Source organism: Notolepis coatsorum (assembly GCF_963971535.1).
Source record: "Notolepis coatsorum genome assembly, chromosome: 10".
Classification (NCBI taxonomy): Eukaryota; Metazoa; Chordata; class Actinopteri; order Aulopiformes; family Paralepididae; genus Notolepis; species Notolepis coatsorum.
This window is the reverse complement of record NC_140174.1, coordinates 110,252,578-110,268,388: the sequence shown is the minus strand read 5'-3', so window position 1 is coordinate 110,268,388 and position 15,811 is coordinate 110,252,578. Positions and strand designations below refer to the sequence as shown.

Here is a 15,811-nt window from a genome sequence, read left to right as displayed (position 1 = left end):
GGGGGCACGCCCCCTCGGATTCTTTTTACGTTTTAAAGTTAAATGCATCAATCTGGTGCACTTTGAGAGCAAAATTAAGAGGCTAGATCTATGATGATCTTTGTGCTCAAAACACTAAATCGACTAGACACTAGAGCAGACATTTTAGCCATCAAAGAAATTAAGCAAAAGTGGTTGCCTGTGTTGAACTAGTTTATTTTTTAGAAGAAAAAAAAATAGACTGGATTACTATTACGACTACTACCAGTGCCAATACTACTGAAACATCCCTATTGGCAAACTTTATATATATAAAAAAAAATTAAAAAGTAATAATAAAAAAAAACTAAAAAATTAAATCGCGGCAGTGGCCAATCAGATTCGCAAAACGCGAATGCGGAAGCATGAACCGGTTGGTATTCGAATAGACGCAACCTGGCTAAACTGGCATATTTACAGTCAAATTTAATATGCACCGTCTCTGTATTTTAAACCAATAAATACAAATACAAAAGACACCGGGCTCTGAGGGGACGTACTTTGAAGTCGTAGGTGTAGTTGGTGTAAGGCATCAGGTTGTTCTCGTAGGCGCTCCTCAGCTGGAAGTTGTGTGTGATGCTGCCTCCAGACGGACCGTTCTTGCCGTTGCAGCTGAAGTTGGACAGACATTCGTTGTAGCGAAGCTCCTTGAAGTCCTTGTGGTTTTCAGCCACGCCACCGCTGCTCAGGTACTCCACCACACCTGGAGAGAAGACCAGACCAGATAAGGTACTCCACCACAAGACCAGATCAGATAAGGTACTCCACCACAAGACCAGACCAGACCAGATAAGGTACTCCACCACAAGACCAGATCAGATAAGGTACTCCACCACAAGACCAGACCAGATCAGATAAGGTACTCCACCACAAGACCAGATCAGACCAGATAAGGTACTCCACCACAAGACCAGACCAGATCAGATAAGGTACTCCACCATAAGACCAGACCAGATCAGATAAGGTACTCCACCATAAGACCAGACCAGACCAGATAAGGTACTCCACCACAAGACCAGACCAGACCAGATAAGGTACTCCACCATAAGACCAGACCAGACCAGATAAGGTACTTCATCACAAGACCAGACCAGATCAGATAGGGTACTCCACCATAAGACCAGACCAGATCAGATAAGGTACTCCACCATAAGACCAGACCAGACCAGATAAGGTACTCCACCATAAGACCAGACCAGACAAGATAAGGTACTCCACCACAAGACCAGACCAGACCAGATAAGGTACTCCACCACAAGACCAGACCAGACCAGATAAGGTACTCCACCACAAGACCAGACCAGACAAGATAAGGTACTCCACCACAAGACCAGACCAGACCAGATAAGGTACTCCACCACAAGACCAGACCAGACCAGATAAGGTACTCCACCACAAGACCAGACCGGACCAGATAAGGTACTCCACCACAAGACCAGACCAGACCAGATAAGGTACTCCACCACAAGACCAGACCAGACCAGATAAGGTACTCCACCACAAGACCAGACCAGACCAGATAAGGTATTCCACCACAAGACCAGACCGGACCAGATAAGGTACTCCACCACAAGACCAGACCAGACGAGATAAGGTACTCCACCACAAGACCAGACCAGATAAGGTACTCCACCACAAGACCAGACCAGACGAGATAAGGTACTCCAACACAAGACCAGACCAGACCAGATAAGGTACTCCACCACAAGACCAGACCGGACCAGATAAGGTACTCCACCACAAGACCAGACCGGACCAGATAAGGTACTCCACCACAAGACCAGACCAGACCAGGTACTCCACCATAAGACCAGACCAGACCAGATAAGGTACTCCACCACAAGACCAGACCAGACCAGATAAGGTACACAAGACCAGATAAGGTACTCCACCACAAGACCAGACCAGACCAGATAAGGTACTCCACCACAAGACCAGACCGGACCAGATAAGGTACTCCACCACAAGACCAGACCAGATAAGGTACTCCACCACAAGACCAGACCAGATAAGGTACTCCACCACAAGACCAGACCAGATAAGGTACTCCACCACAAGACCGGACCAGATAAGGTACTCCACCACAAGACCAGACCAGATAAGGTACTCCACCACAGATCAGATAATGTTCAGATAAGGTACTCCACCACAAGACCAGACCAGATAAGGTACTCCACCACAGATCAGATAATGTTCAGATAAGGTACTCCACCACAAGACCAGACCAGATAAGGTACTCCACCACAAGACCAGACCAGATAAGGTACTCCACCACAAGACCAGACCAGATAAGGTACTCCACCACAAGACCAGACCAGATAAGGTACTCCACCACAAGACCGGACCAGATAAGGTACTCCACCACAAGACCAGACCAGATAAGGTACTCCACCACAGATCAGATAATGTTCAGATAAGGTACTCCACCACAAGACCAGACCAGACCAGATAAGGTACTCCACCACAAGACCACACTGTATATGCTCACACACTAACAGACACTTTAGCATGAACACACACACACACATGCTGCACATGCTCACACTCAACGGTCACTTTACACAATGAAAAGGTCACTTAAAAAAATTTATAAAAAAGAACAGGAGTGGTTCTTGTATAGTAAACAGATGGATATAGCAAGTTAGCATAAGGACACATAGTATAATTGTAGATTGTATAGTATAGCATTGTATAGTAGTGTACATAAGACCCAGTGCCTCATCCATAGCTAACATTGTATTGCACTATCGCAGGACCTTAGCATGTCTTACCATGCTTTTTGTAAATCTTATGTACATTATACCTGTTATGTCTTATTCTTATTACTTGTATTATTGCACAAATGTCTTATTCTCATTCCTATTCTTATTACTTGTATTATTGCACAATCGCTGCGGGCATGACCCCCCGCATTTCACTGTATGCCGTGACAAATAAAAAAGTCTCGACTCTCTCTCGACTCTCTCTTGACCAGACCAGATCAGATAAGGTACTCCACCACAGATCAGATAATGTTCAGATTTTATGTTTTTAAATGTGAAACGTTTGAAGCTAAATTATCTTTGTCTAAGAAGGAGGCCTACAGAGAGGTTCTACAGAGAGGTCCTACAGAGAGGTCCTACAGAGAGGTCCTACAGAGAGGTCCTACAGAGAGGTCCTACAGAGAGGTCCTAGAGAGAGGTCCTACAGAGAGGTCCTACGGAGAGGTCCTGCTGAGAGGTCCTACAGAGAGGTCCTACAGAGAGGTCCTAGAGAGAGGTCCTACAGAGAGGTCCTACGGAGGTCCTACAGAGAGGTTCTACAGAGAGGTCCTACAGAGAGGTCCTACAGAGAGGTCCTACAGAGAGGTCCTACAGAGAGGTCCTACAGAGAGGTCTTACAGAGAGGTCCTAGAGAGAGGTCCTACAGAGAGGTCCTACAGAGAGGTCCTACAGAGAGGTCCTACAGAGAGGTCCTACTGAGAGGTCCTACAGAGAGGTCCTACAGAGAGGTCCTACAGAGAGGTCCTACAGAGAGGTCCTACGGAGAGGTCCTACAGAGAGGTTCTACAGAGAGGTCCTACAGAGAGGTCCTACAGAGAGGTCCTAGAGAGAGGTCCTACAGAGAGGTCCTACAGAGAGGTCCTAGAGAGGTCCTACAGAGAGGTCCTACAGAGAGGTCCTACAGAGAGGTCCTACAGAGAGGTCCTACAGAGAGGTCCTAGAGAGAGGTCCTACAGAGAGGTCCTAGAGAGAGGTCCTACAGAGAGGTCCTACAGAGAGGTCCTACAGAGAGGTCCTAGAGAGAGGTCCTACAGAGAGGTCCTACAGAGAGGTCCTAGAGAGAGGTCCTACAGAGAGGTCCTAGAGAGAGGTCCTAGAGAGAGGTCCTAGAGAGAGGTCCTACAGAGAGGTTCTACAGAGAGGTCCTACAGAGAGGTCCTACAGAGAGGTCCTAGAGAGAGGTCCTACAGAGAGGTCCTACTGAGAGGTCCTACAGAGAGGTCCTACAGAGAGGTCCTACAGAGAGGTCCTACTGAGAGGTCCTACAGAGAGGTCCTACAGAGAGGTCCTACTGAGAGGTCCTACAGAGAGGTCCTACAGAGAGGTCCTACAGAGAGGTCCTACAGAGAGGTCCTACGGAGAGGTCCTACAGAGAGGTCCTATGGAGAGGTCCTACTGAGAGGTCCTACAGAGAGGTCCTACAGAGAGGTCCTACGGAGAGGTCCTACAGAGAGGTCCTATGGAGAGGTCCTACTGAGAGGTCCTACAGAGAGGTCCTACAGAGAGGTCCTACAGAGAGGTCCTACAGAGAGGTCCTACTGAGAGGTCCTACAGAGAGGTCCTAGAGAGAGGTCCTACAGAGAGGTCCTACAGAGAGGTCCTAGAGAGAGGTCCTACAGAGAGGTCCTAGAGAGAGGTCCTACAGAGAGGTCCTACAGAGAGGTCCTAGAGAGAGGTCCTACAGAGAGGTCCTACAGAGAGGTTCTACAGAGAGGTCCTACAGAGAGGTCCTACAGAGAGGTCCTACAGAGAGGTCCTAGAGAGAGGTCCTACAGAGAGGTCCTAGAGAGAGGTCCTACAGAGAGGTCCTACAGAGAGGTCCTACAGAGAGGTCCTAGAGAGAGGTCCTAGAGAGAGGTCCTACAGAGAGGTCCTACAGAGAGGTCCTAGAGAGAGGTCCTAGAGAGAGGTCCTAGAGAGGTCCTACAGAGAGGTCCTAGAGAGAGGTCCTAGAGAGAGGTCCTACAGAGAGGTCCTACAGAGAGGTCCTACAGAGAGGTCCTACAGAGAGGTCCTACTGAGAGGTCCTACAGAGAGGTCCTACAGAGAGGTCCTACTGAGAGGTCCTACAGAGAGGTCCTACAGAGAGGTCCTACAGAGAGGTCCTACAGAGAGGTCCTACAGAGAGGTCCTACAGAGAGGTCCTACAGAGAGGTCCTACAGAGAGGTCCTACAGAGAGGTCCTAGAGAGAGGTCCTAGAGAGAGGTCCTACAGAGAGGTCCTACAGAGAGGTCCTACAGAGAGGTCCTACAGAGAGGTCCTAGAGAGAGGTCCTACAGAGAGGTCCTACAGAGAGGTCCTAGAGAGGTCCTACAGAGAGGTCCTACAGAGAGGTCCTAGAGAGAGGTCCTAGAGAGAGGTCCTACAGAGAGGTCCTACAGAGAGGTCCTACAGAGAGGTCCTACAGAGAGGTCCTACAGAGAGGTCCTACAGAGGTCCTAGAGAGAGGTCCTACAGAGAGGTCCTAGAGAGAGGTCCTACAGAGAGGTCCTAGAGAGAGGTCCTACAGAGAGGTTCTACAGAGAGGTCCTACAGAGAGGTCCTACTGAGAGGTCCTACAGAGAGGTCCTACAGAGAGGTCCTACTGAGAGGTCCTACAGAGAGGTCCTACAGAGAGGTCCTAGAGAGAGGTCCTACAGAGAGGTCCTACAGAGAGGTCCTACAGAGAGGTCCTACAGAGAGGTCCTAGAGAGAGGTCCTACAGAGAGGTCCTACTGAGAGGTCCTACAGAGAGGTCCTACAGAGAGGTCCTAGAGAGAGGTCCTACAGAGAGGTCCTACAGAGAGGTCCTAGAGAGAGGTCCTAGAGAGAGGTCCTACAGAGAGGTCCTACTGAGAGGTCCTACTGAGAGGTCCTACAGAGAGGTCCTACAGAGAGGTCCTACAGAGAGGTCCTAGAGAGGTCCTACAGAGAGGTCCTAGAGAGAGGTCCTAGAGAGAGGTCCTACAGAGAGGTCCTACAGAGAGGTCCTACAGAGAGGTCCTACAGAGAGGTCCTACAGAGAGGTCCTACAGAGAGGTCCTAGAGAGAGGTCCTACAGAGAGGTCCTAGAGAGAGGTCCTAGAGAGAGGTCCTAGAGAGGTCCTACAGAGAGGTCCTACAGAGAGGTCCTACAGAGAGGTCCTAGAGAGAGGTCCTACAGAGAGGTCCTACAGAGGTCCTACAGAGAGGTCCTACAGAGAGGTCCTACAGAGAGGTCCTACAGAGAGGTCCTAGAGAGAGGTCCTACAGAGAGGTCCTAGAGAGAGGTCCTAGAGAGGTCCTACAGAGAGGTCCTAGAGAGAGGTCCTAGAGAGGTCCTACAGAGAGGTCCTACAGAGAGGTCCTACAGAGAGGTCCTACAGAGAGGTCCTACGGAGAGGTCCTAGAGAGAGGTCCTACAGAGAGGTCCTACGGAGAGGTCCTAGAGAGAGGTCCTACAGAGAGGTCCTAGAGAGAGGTCCTACAGAGAGGTCCTACAGGGAGGGAGGTCCTACAGAGAGGTCCTACAGAGAGGTCCTACAGAGAGGTCGTACAGAGAGGTCCTACAGAGAGGTCCTACAGAGAGGTCCTAGAGAGAGGTCCTACAGAGAGGTCCTACAGAGAGGTCCTACTGAGAGGTCCTACAGAGAGGTCCTACTGAGAGGTCCTACAGAGAGGTCCTACAGAGAGGTCCTACAGAGAGGTCCTACAGAGAGGTCCTACAGAGAGGTCCTACAGAGAGGTCCTACTGAGAGGTCCTACAGAGAGGTCCTACAGAGAGGTCCTACAGAGAGGTCCTACAGAGGTCCTAGAGAGAGGTCCTAGAGAGAGGTCCTACAGAGAGGTCCTAGAGAGAGGTCCTACAGAGAGGTCCTACTGAGAGGTCCTACAGAGAGGTCCTACAGAGAGGTCCTAGAGAGAGGTCCTACAGAGAGGTCCTACAGAGAGGTCCTACAGAGAGGTCCTACAGAGGTCCTACAGAGGTCCTACAGAGAGGTTCTACAGAGAGGTTCTACAGAGAGGTCCTACAGAGAGGTCCTACAGAGAGGTTCTACAGAGAGGTCCTACAGAGAGGTCCTACAGAGAGGTCCTACAGAGAGGTTCTACAGAGAGGTCCTACAGAGAGGTCCTACTGAGAGGTCCTACAGAGAGGTCCTAGAGAGAGGTCCTACAGAGAGGTCCTACAGAGAGGTCCTACAGAGAGGTCCTACAGAGAGGTCCTACAGAGAGGTCCTACGGAGAGGTCCTACGGAGAGGTCCTACGGAGAGGTCCTACAGAGAGGTCCTAGAGAGAGGTCCTACAGAGAGGTCCTACAGAGAGGTCCTACAGAGAGGTCCTACAGAGAGGTCCTACGGAGAGGTCCTACAGAGAGGTCCTACAGAGAGGTCCTACGGAGAGGTCCTACGGAGAGGTCCTACAGAGAGGTCCTACAGAGAGGTCCTACAGAGAGGTCCTACAGAGAGGTCCTACAGAGAGGTCCTACAGAGAGGTCCTACAGAGAGGTCCTACAGAGAGGTCCTACAGAGAGGTCCTACAGAGAGGTCCTACAGAGAGGTCCTACAGAGAGGTCCTACAGAGAGGTCCTAGAGAGAGGTCCTACAGAGAGGTCCTAGAGAGAGGTCCTACAGAGAGGTCCTAGAGAGAGGTCCTACAGAGAGGTCCTAGAGAGAGGTCCTACAGAGAGGTCCTACAGAGAGGTCCTACAGAGAGGTCCTACAGAGAGGTCCTACAGAGAGGTCCTACAGAGAGGTTCTACAGAGAGGTCCTACAGAGAGGTCCTACGGAGAGGTCCTACAGAGAGGTCCTACAGAGAGGTCCTACAGAGAGGTCCTACAGAGAGGTCCTACAGAGAGGTCCTAGAGAGAGGTCCTACAGAGAGGTCCTACAGAGAGGTCCTACAGAGAGGTCCTACAGAGAGGTCCTACAGAGAGGTCCTAGAGAGAGGTCCTAGAGAGAGGTCCTACAGAGAGGTCCTACAGAGAGGTCCTAGAGAGAGGTCCTAGAGAGAGGTCCTACAGAGAGGTCCTACAGAGAGGTCCTAGAGAGAGGTCCTACAGAGAGGTCCTACAGAGAGGTCCTACAGAGAGGTCCTACAGAGAGGTCCTACAGAGAGGTCCTAGAGAGAGGTCCTACAGAGAGGTCCTACAGAGAGGTCCTACAGAGAGGTCCTAGAGAGAGGTCCTAGAGAGAGGTCCTACAGAGAGGTCCTACAGAGAGGTCCTAGAGAGAGGTCCTAGAGAGAGGTCCTACAGAGAGGTCCTACAGAGAGGTCCTAGAGAGAGGTCCTACAGAGAGGTCCTACAGAGAGGTCCTACAGAGAGGTCCTAGAGAGAGGTCCTACAGAGAGGTCCTACAGAGAGGTCCTACAGAGAGGTCCTACAGAGAGGTCCTACAGAGAGGTCCTAGAGAGAGGTCCTAGAGAGAGGTCCTACAGAGAGGTCCTACAAAGAGGTCCTAGAGAGAGGTCCTACAGAGAGGTCCTACAGAGAGGTCCTACAAAGAGGTCCTAGAGAGAGGTCCTACAGAGAGGTCCTACAGAGAGGTCCTACAGAGAGGTCCTACAGAGAGGTCCTAGAGAGAGGTCCTACAGAGAGGTCCTACAGAGAGGTCCTACAGAGAGGTCCTACAAAGAGGTCCTACAGAGAGGTCCTACAGAGAGGTCCTAGAGAGAGGTCCTACAGAGAGGTCCTACAGAGAGGTCCTAGAGAGAGGTCCTAGAGAGAGGTCCTACAGAGAGGTCCTACAGAGAGGTCCTACAGAGAGGTCCTAGAGAGAGGTCCTACAGAGAGGTCCTACAGAGAGGTCCTACAGAGAGGTCCTAGAGAGAGGTCCTAGAGAGAGGTCCTACAGAGAGGTCCTAGAGAGAGGTCCTAGAGAGAGGTCCTACAGAGAGGTCCTACAGAGAGGTCCTAGAGAGAGGTCCTACAGAGAGGTCCTACAGAGAGGTCCTAGAGAGAGGTCCTACAGAGAGGTCCTACAAAGAGGTCCTAGAGAGAGGTCCTACAGAGAGGTCCTACAGAGAGGTCCTACAGAGAGGTCCTAGAGAGGTCCTACAGAGAGGTCCTACAGAGAGGTCCTAGAGAGAGGTCCTAGAGAGAGGTCCTACAGAGAGGTCCTACAGAGAGGTCCTAGAGAGAGGTCCTAGAGAGAGGTCCTACAGAGAGGTCCTACAGAGAGGTCCTACAGAGAGGTCCTACAGAGAGGTCCTACAGAGAGGTCCTACAGAGAGGTCCTACAGAGAGGTCCTACAGAGAGGTCCTACAGAGAGGTCCTACGGAGAGGTCCTACGGAGAGGTCCTATGGAGAGGTCCTACGGAGAGGTCCTACAGAGAGGTCCTACAGAGAGGTCCTACAGAGAGGTCCTAGAGAGAGGTCCTACAGAGAGGTCCTACAGAGAGGTCCTACAGAGAGGTCCTAGAGAGAGGTCCTAGAGAGAGGTCCTACAGAGAGGTCCTACAGAGAGGTCCTACAGAGAGGTCCTACAGAGAGGTCCTACAAAGAGGTCCTACAGAGAGGTCCTACAGAGAGGTCCTACAGAGAGGTCCTACAGAGAGGTCCTACAGAGAGGTCCTACAGAGAGGTCCTAGAGAGAGGTCCTACAGAGAGGTCCTATGGAGAGGTCCTACAGAGAGGTCCTAGAGAGAGGTCCTATGGAGAGGTCCTACAGAGAGGTCCTACAGAGAGGTCCTACAGAGAGGTCCTACGGAGAGGTCCTACAGAGAGGTCCTACAGAGAGGTCCTACAGAGAGGTCCTACAGAGAGGTCCTACAGAGAGGTCCTATGGAGAGGTCCTATGGAGAGGTCCTATGGAGAGGTCCTATGGAGAGGTCCTAGAGAGAGGTCCTACAGAGAGGTCCTACAGAGAGGTCCTACAGAGAGGTCCTACAGAGAGGTCCTACGGAGAGGTCCTACAGAGAGGTCCTATGGAGAGGTCCTAGAGAGGTCCTACAGAGAGGTCCTAGAGAGGTCCTATGGAGAGGTCCTACAGAGAGGTCCTATGGAGAGGTCCTACAGAGAGGTCCTACAGAGAGGTCCTACAGAGAGGTCCTACAGAGAGGTCCTATGGAGAGGTCCTATGGAGAGGTCCTACAGAGAGGTCCTACCGGAGTCAGGCAGTGAGTTGAGGTCGGCACACAGGACGATGGGGATGGTCGCGGAGCCTGAAGCCCTCTCAGCGATGCTCTTCAGCTCCGACAGGAACATCATGGTCTGGATGAGCTTGACGTCAGAGTACTCAGGGTCCCAGTGCATGTGGGCGTTGGCCACCAGGAGGAGCTGTCTGTCCGGAAGAGGCTTGATGCCTGAGGAGAAGAAGACCAGGTTAGGGTACCTAGTGTATACTGTACCTAGTGCAGGGGTTCTCAAACTTTTTCATACCGTGACCCCATTTTATTTAGGAATTTTTTTGGGGACCCCACATCGCGTAATTTCAATGCGGAATTAAGGAATATCAAAATAAAAGCACACGTTGTTGAACTTGATCATGCATATTTATTAGAAAATGTAATTACAGCACTATGTTATCAATACACATTTATAAAATTAGGCATATTTAGCCAGGATATGTTGCCAGAACATAAAAAAAAATATATTTTTATTTTTTACTTGCCAATACTGTCACCTACCCACGACCCCAATTTGGGTCGCGACCCGTAGTTTGAGAACCACTGACCTAGTGTATACTGTACCTGGTGTATACTGTACCTGGTGTATACTGCACCTTGTGTATACTGTACCTAGTGTATACTGCACCTAGTGTATACTGCACCTAGTGTATACTGCACCTAGTGTATACTGCACCTTGTGTATACTGCACCTAGTGTATACTGCACCTGGTGTATACTGCACCTAGTGTATACTGTACCTAGTGTATACTGTACCTTGTGTATACTGCACCTAGTGTATACTGCACCTTGTGTATACTGCACCCAGGCACGTTGGAAGGGGGGGTGCGACAGTATTTATATATTTGTATATTATATACTGTAACTGTATAACTGTAACACTGTATATTATAAGTTTATCCTGCTCAAAGCACTTCACCATTTTAATATTGTGTGTATTGAGCCGTACTGTATTGTAGCCATTCTCCAATCTGTTAAATAAAGTTTTCATTCATTCATTACACTACTGTACGTACACAATCATACGTGTAAAACCGACAAGATTGCAGCAGAGTAGATTTTCGAGTGATGACAGACTGTCACAGACTGATTGAATGACAGGTGAAACAACTAATTGTATTCACCTCCCGTCTCCCACCCTTCCCACGCGCCACGAACCACTGAGCTACTGTGATACAGTGCTTGCGCAGTCAGTAGATTTTAGCTAGTAGTCAGACTTTGCTAGCGCAGAATGTCTCACTCGCAGAAAAGAAAAATATCAATTTCTTTTCGAAACGTCCTGCCGGTCCCAGTGACGGTCCCACTAAATCTGATAAACGTCAGAGAGAGACAGAGACGTCAGGTATTGAAGAGTTAACTGAGTCTGTTCCCCTATACCCCCCCTCAGGCGCCAGAGGCTTCCACTGAGGGGTGATGCAAATAGGGATGGGGTGTTATGGCAGCTGATGATGGAAAGAGTGCGCACAGAGTCTGATCCCGAGTTGAAGAATTGGCTCCAAAAGAGAGACAACTGGATGTCCAACAACATCCAAAACGAAATCTTACAGCTGTTTGCCCATGATATTCAGCGACAAATTAGAGGCAAAGCATCCAAAAGCCCATTCTTTGGCTTGAGCGCTGACGGAACCACTGATGTCACTGGAAAAGAACAATTCTCGTGTAATATACAGTTCGCCGATGACAACTTGGAAGCTCAGAACTTCTTTTGGGGTTTTTACAATGCCCGGCCCAGACACAACAGCCGAGACGCTGTTTTTGTGTATAAAAGACATTCTTTTACGCCTCGACCTGCCCATGGAGAGGCTGATAGGATACTGTTTTGACGGGGCCAGCAACATGTCTGGGGGGTACAGGCTAGACTAAAGGAAATGTGTCCCGACTGTTTTTCTCCACTGCGCAAAAAAAAATCTCAAAGGTTCCAACGTGCCTGACTGCACCTAGTGTATACTGCACCTGGTGTATACTGCACCTTGTGTATACTGCACCTAGTGTATACTGCACCTAGTGTATACTGCACCTTGTGTATACTGCACCTTGTGTATACTGCACCTAGTGTATACTGCACCTTGTGTATACTGTACCTAGTGTATACTGCACCTAGTGTATACTGCACCTTGTGTATACTGCACCTTGTGTATACTGCACCTAGTGTATACTGCACCTAGTGTATACTGCACCTTGTGTATACTGCACCTTGTGTATACTGCACCTTGTGTATACTGCACCTAGTGTATACTGCACCTTGTGTATACTGCACCTAGTGTATACTGCACCTTGTGTATACTGCACCTAGTGTATACTGCACCTTGTGTATACTGCACCTTGTATATACTGCACCTAGTGTATACTGCACCTTGTGTATACTGCACCTAGTGTATACTGCACATAGTGTATACTGCACCTTGTATATACTGCACCTTGTGTATACTGCACCTTGTGTATACTGCACCTAGTGTATACTGCACCTTGTGTATACTGCACCTAGTGTATACTGCACCTAGTGTATACTGCACCTGGTGTATACTGCACCTTGTGTATACTGCACCTTGTGTATACTGCACCTTGTGTATACTGCACCTAGTGTATACTGCACCTAGTGTATACTGCACCTGGTGTATACTGCACCTTGTGTATACTGCACCTTGTGTATACTGCACCTGGTGTATACTGCACCTAGTGTATACTGCACCTGGTGTATACTGCACCTTGTGTATACTGCACCTTGTGTATACTGCACCTGGTGTATACTGCACCTAGTGTATACTGCACCTGGTGTATACTGCACCTTGTATATACTGCACCTTGTGTATACTGCACCTAGTGTATACTGCACCTTGTGTATACTGCACCTGGTGTATACTGCACCTAGTGTATACTGCACCTAGTGTATACTGCACATAGTGTATACTGCACCTTGTATATACTGCACCTTGTGTATACTGCACCTTGTGTATACTGCACCTAGTGTATACTGCACCTTGTGTATACTGTACCTAGTGTATATTGCACCTTCTGTATACTGCCCCTTGTGTATACTGCACCTGGTGTATACTGCACCTAGTGTATACTGCACATAGTGTATACTGCACCTTGTATATACTGCACCTTGTGTATACTGCACCTTGTGTATACTGCACCTGGTGTATACTGCACCTAGTGTATACTGCACCTGGTGTATACTGCACCTAGTGTATACTGCACCTGGTGTATACTGCACCTAGTGTATACTGCACCTAGTGTATACTGCACCTGGTGTATACTGCACCTAGTGTATACTGCACCTGGTGTATACTGCACCTGGTGTATACTGCACCTGGTGTATACTGCACCTGGTGTATACTGCACCTAGTGTATACTGCACCTTGTGTATAATGTACCTAGTGTATACCGTTTACTTTTACTCATAGTATATATATATTCAGATTATTTAACGCCTATATAATATAACAGATGAGGAATTTGTTTACCTTTGTTTACACTAGTTTATTTTTCTCATATTTCTATATTCAGAGTTAATGATATTGTTTACACCATTTATTTTTCTCATATTTCTATATTCAGAGTTAATGATATTGTTTACACCATTTATTTTTCTCATATTTCTATATTCAGAGTTAATGATACTGTTTACACCATTTATTTTTCTCATATTTCTATATTCAGAGTTAATGATACTGTTTACACCATTTATTTTTCTCATATTTCTATATTCAGAGTTAATGATATTGTTTACACTGTTACTCGGCAGCATCTTGTTGGAAATCACTGCAATAACGTGAGAATCCTTCAAACGGGTGGGGTTCCCTTTACTCTGTAGGCCAGTGGTGCCCAACCAGTCGACCTCGATCGACAGGTAGATCGCGCACTGGTTTCAAGTAGACCGTGAGATTATTTAGGTAGGTGACAGACAGCGCATTGGCAAAGAAATTTGAATAAAAAAGATCAGCGAAAATCCGCGAGCCCCACTCAGATGGAGTTTTCCACCTGGTGGCCGCTGTGTGTATTTGCCACGTCTCGCCCCGTCATCAACGGAGGCACAGTATTCCAACACACATCATACATCCTGCGCAGGTATAATCACTGAGGCCACGTCTGGTCTTTTGTGAGTCAGAGGAGCGCAAAGTGCCGTGACAGCCGTGCGCAGGTATATCGTCTGGTCTCTTGAGTCAATGTGTACTCAGATATTTGTGATCGACACCGTCTCGTAACTAAAGCACTTCCAGGGGGGGGGGGGGCGGGGGGGCTTTCCAGGCCAAGCATATAAAGCTGATGATAAAGTTGATTCATTTAACCTGGACACTCGCCATGGATAGGTCTGTTGTCAGAAGCGGCGCGTCACATGCGTGTGTTCCAAAGGCAGGCAAGAGAAAGGCAGAATTTAGTAGTAGCGATACCAGAACTACTATGAAACGGAGTAAAAGAAGTTATGATCCTAAATACTTGGCATATAGATTTACTTGGACTGGCCAAGAAGATGACCCGAGACCACAGTGCGTTTTGTGTTACGAGATCCTTTCTAACGAGAGCTTTAAACCAAGTAAATGACAGCGGCACTTGGAAACTAAGCATCCTGAATTTAAAACTGTGATTTGAAGCCCATCATCTGTAGCCACATAGAAGGGCTCATTGATCAATTTTGGAATTATTTCCCCAAATGAAAGAGCACGGACAATTTGAACAACTGGATCCAAGATCCGTTCATTGCACATGGCGCTCGCAACAGGCCTCCCTCTGTCTGAGCAGGAGGCGTTGATCGATCTTTCGTGTGACGAGCTACTGAAAGTCAAGTTCACTGGACAGGCCCTCGCAAAGTACTGGATATCAGTCCGGAACGACTACCCAGTGCTGTGTAATGCTGCGCTGAGAAAGCTTGTCCCGTTTGCATCAACATACCTCTGTGAAGCGGGATTCTCGGCTCTGACATTTATAAAAAAATAAATGCAGATCTCGCCTCAGAGTAGAAGCGGATCTGCGCCTCTTTCTCAGCCCAACGCAGCCACATATCATGGAACTATGTTCAAATGTACAAGCACACCCTTCCCATTAAGTCTCGTTTTTGTTTATTCTTGAAAAGCGCATGTGAACGCATAAAAAATGGCTAAATATGCCTTGATCGTTTTATAAATGTGTATACAGAAACAATTCCGTTTGATAATATTCATTCATTTCATTAATAACATTCTTGTCATTCCATATGCCATATAATATTTTCTGTCATGTGCATATTGAATGGGTATTATTAATCTACTATTACTACTAATACTAGCCGAGAGTAGGTCAAATTTGGGCTGGTAGCTCTCGGCTAGGTGGCAAATTAAAAAGTAGATCTTGGTTCAAAAAAGGTTGGGCACCCCTGCGTAGGCTAATGGCCTAAGGAGGAGGAGGATGATGAGCGGGACCTGCTGCCACCTACTGGCAGGAACTGGTACAGATGAAGACCTTCTTTTAAAAGCCTCAGGGCTCTCTGATCAATACGCTGTCGGTTCAATCAATCAAAATGAAAACGTCAACACAAATATCAAATTACATCTTTTGACAACAGAGGTGGGAGGTTGGCCCCTTCAGACCAAGCTGGGCCCCGGAAACCATTTTACACTAACAGAGTGCCCCTCACCTAGTGGTGGGGGAAAATATCGATACAGTATAGCAGCGTTTCCCAAACATAGGGTCGCAACCTAAAATGGGTCGCGGACCCGTTTTTATTGGGTCGCCAATTAAAAATAAATAAATACAAATTTGAAAAAAAAAGAAAAATTGTATAAAAAACCTGTAGATGTGTTGATTCAGTTTGGCACCACATACTTATGTGAATCTGGGTTTTCTACTCTAGCATACATGAAAAAAAAATACAGAAACAGACTAAATGCTCAGCATGACCTCAGAATACAACTTTCAAAAACCAAGCCCAGAATACAAAACTTCAACCAGCCACATATCTCTCATT

At 48.1% G+C, this 15,811-nt stretch overlaps 1 protein-coding gene across 4 annotated transcripts in view; it reads right to left on the bottom strand.

The window, feature by feature from the left end:
• Positions 1–15,811, bottom strand: part of cnot6l (CCR4-NOT transcription complex, subunit 6-like) — a gene marked incomplete at its 3' end in the record, with an annotated part of 77,737 nt that overhangs the window by 2,734 nt on the left and 59,192 nt on the right. For all 4 annotated transcript variants that reach the window (XM_084322349.1, XM_084322351.1, XM_084322350.1 and 1 more), the window contains exons 10-11: positions 9,847–10,044; positions 519–721 (exon numbers count right to left, since the gene is read on the bottom strand). In XM_084322349.1, the coding sequence (XP_084178475.1) occupies positions 519–721; positions 9,847–10,044 (401 nt within the window). The remainder of the gene's footprint in view (positions 1–518; positions 722–9,846; positions 10,045–15,811) is intronic.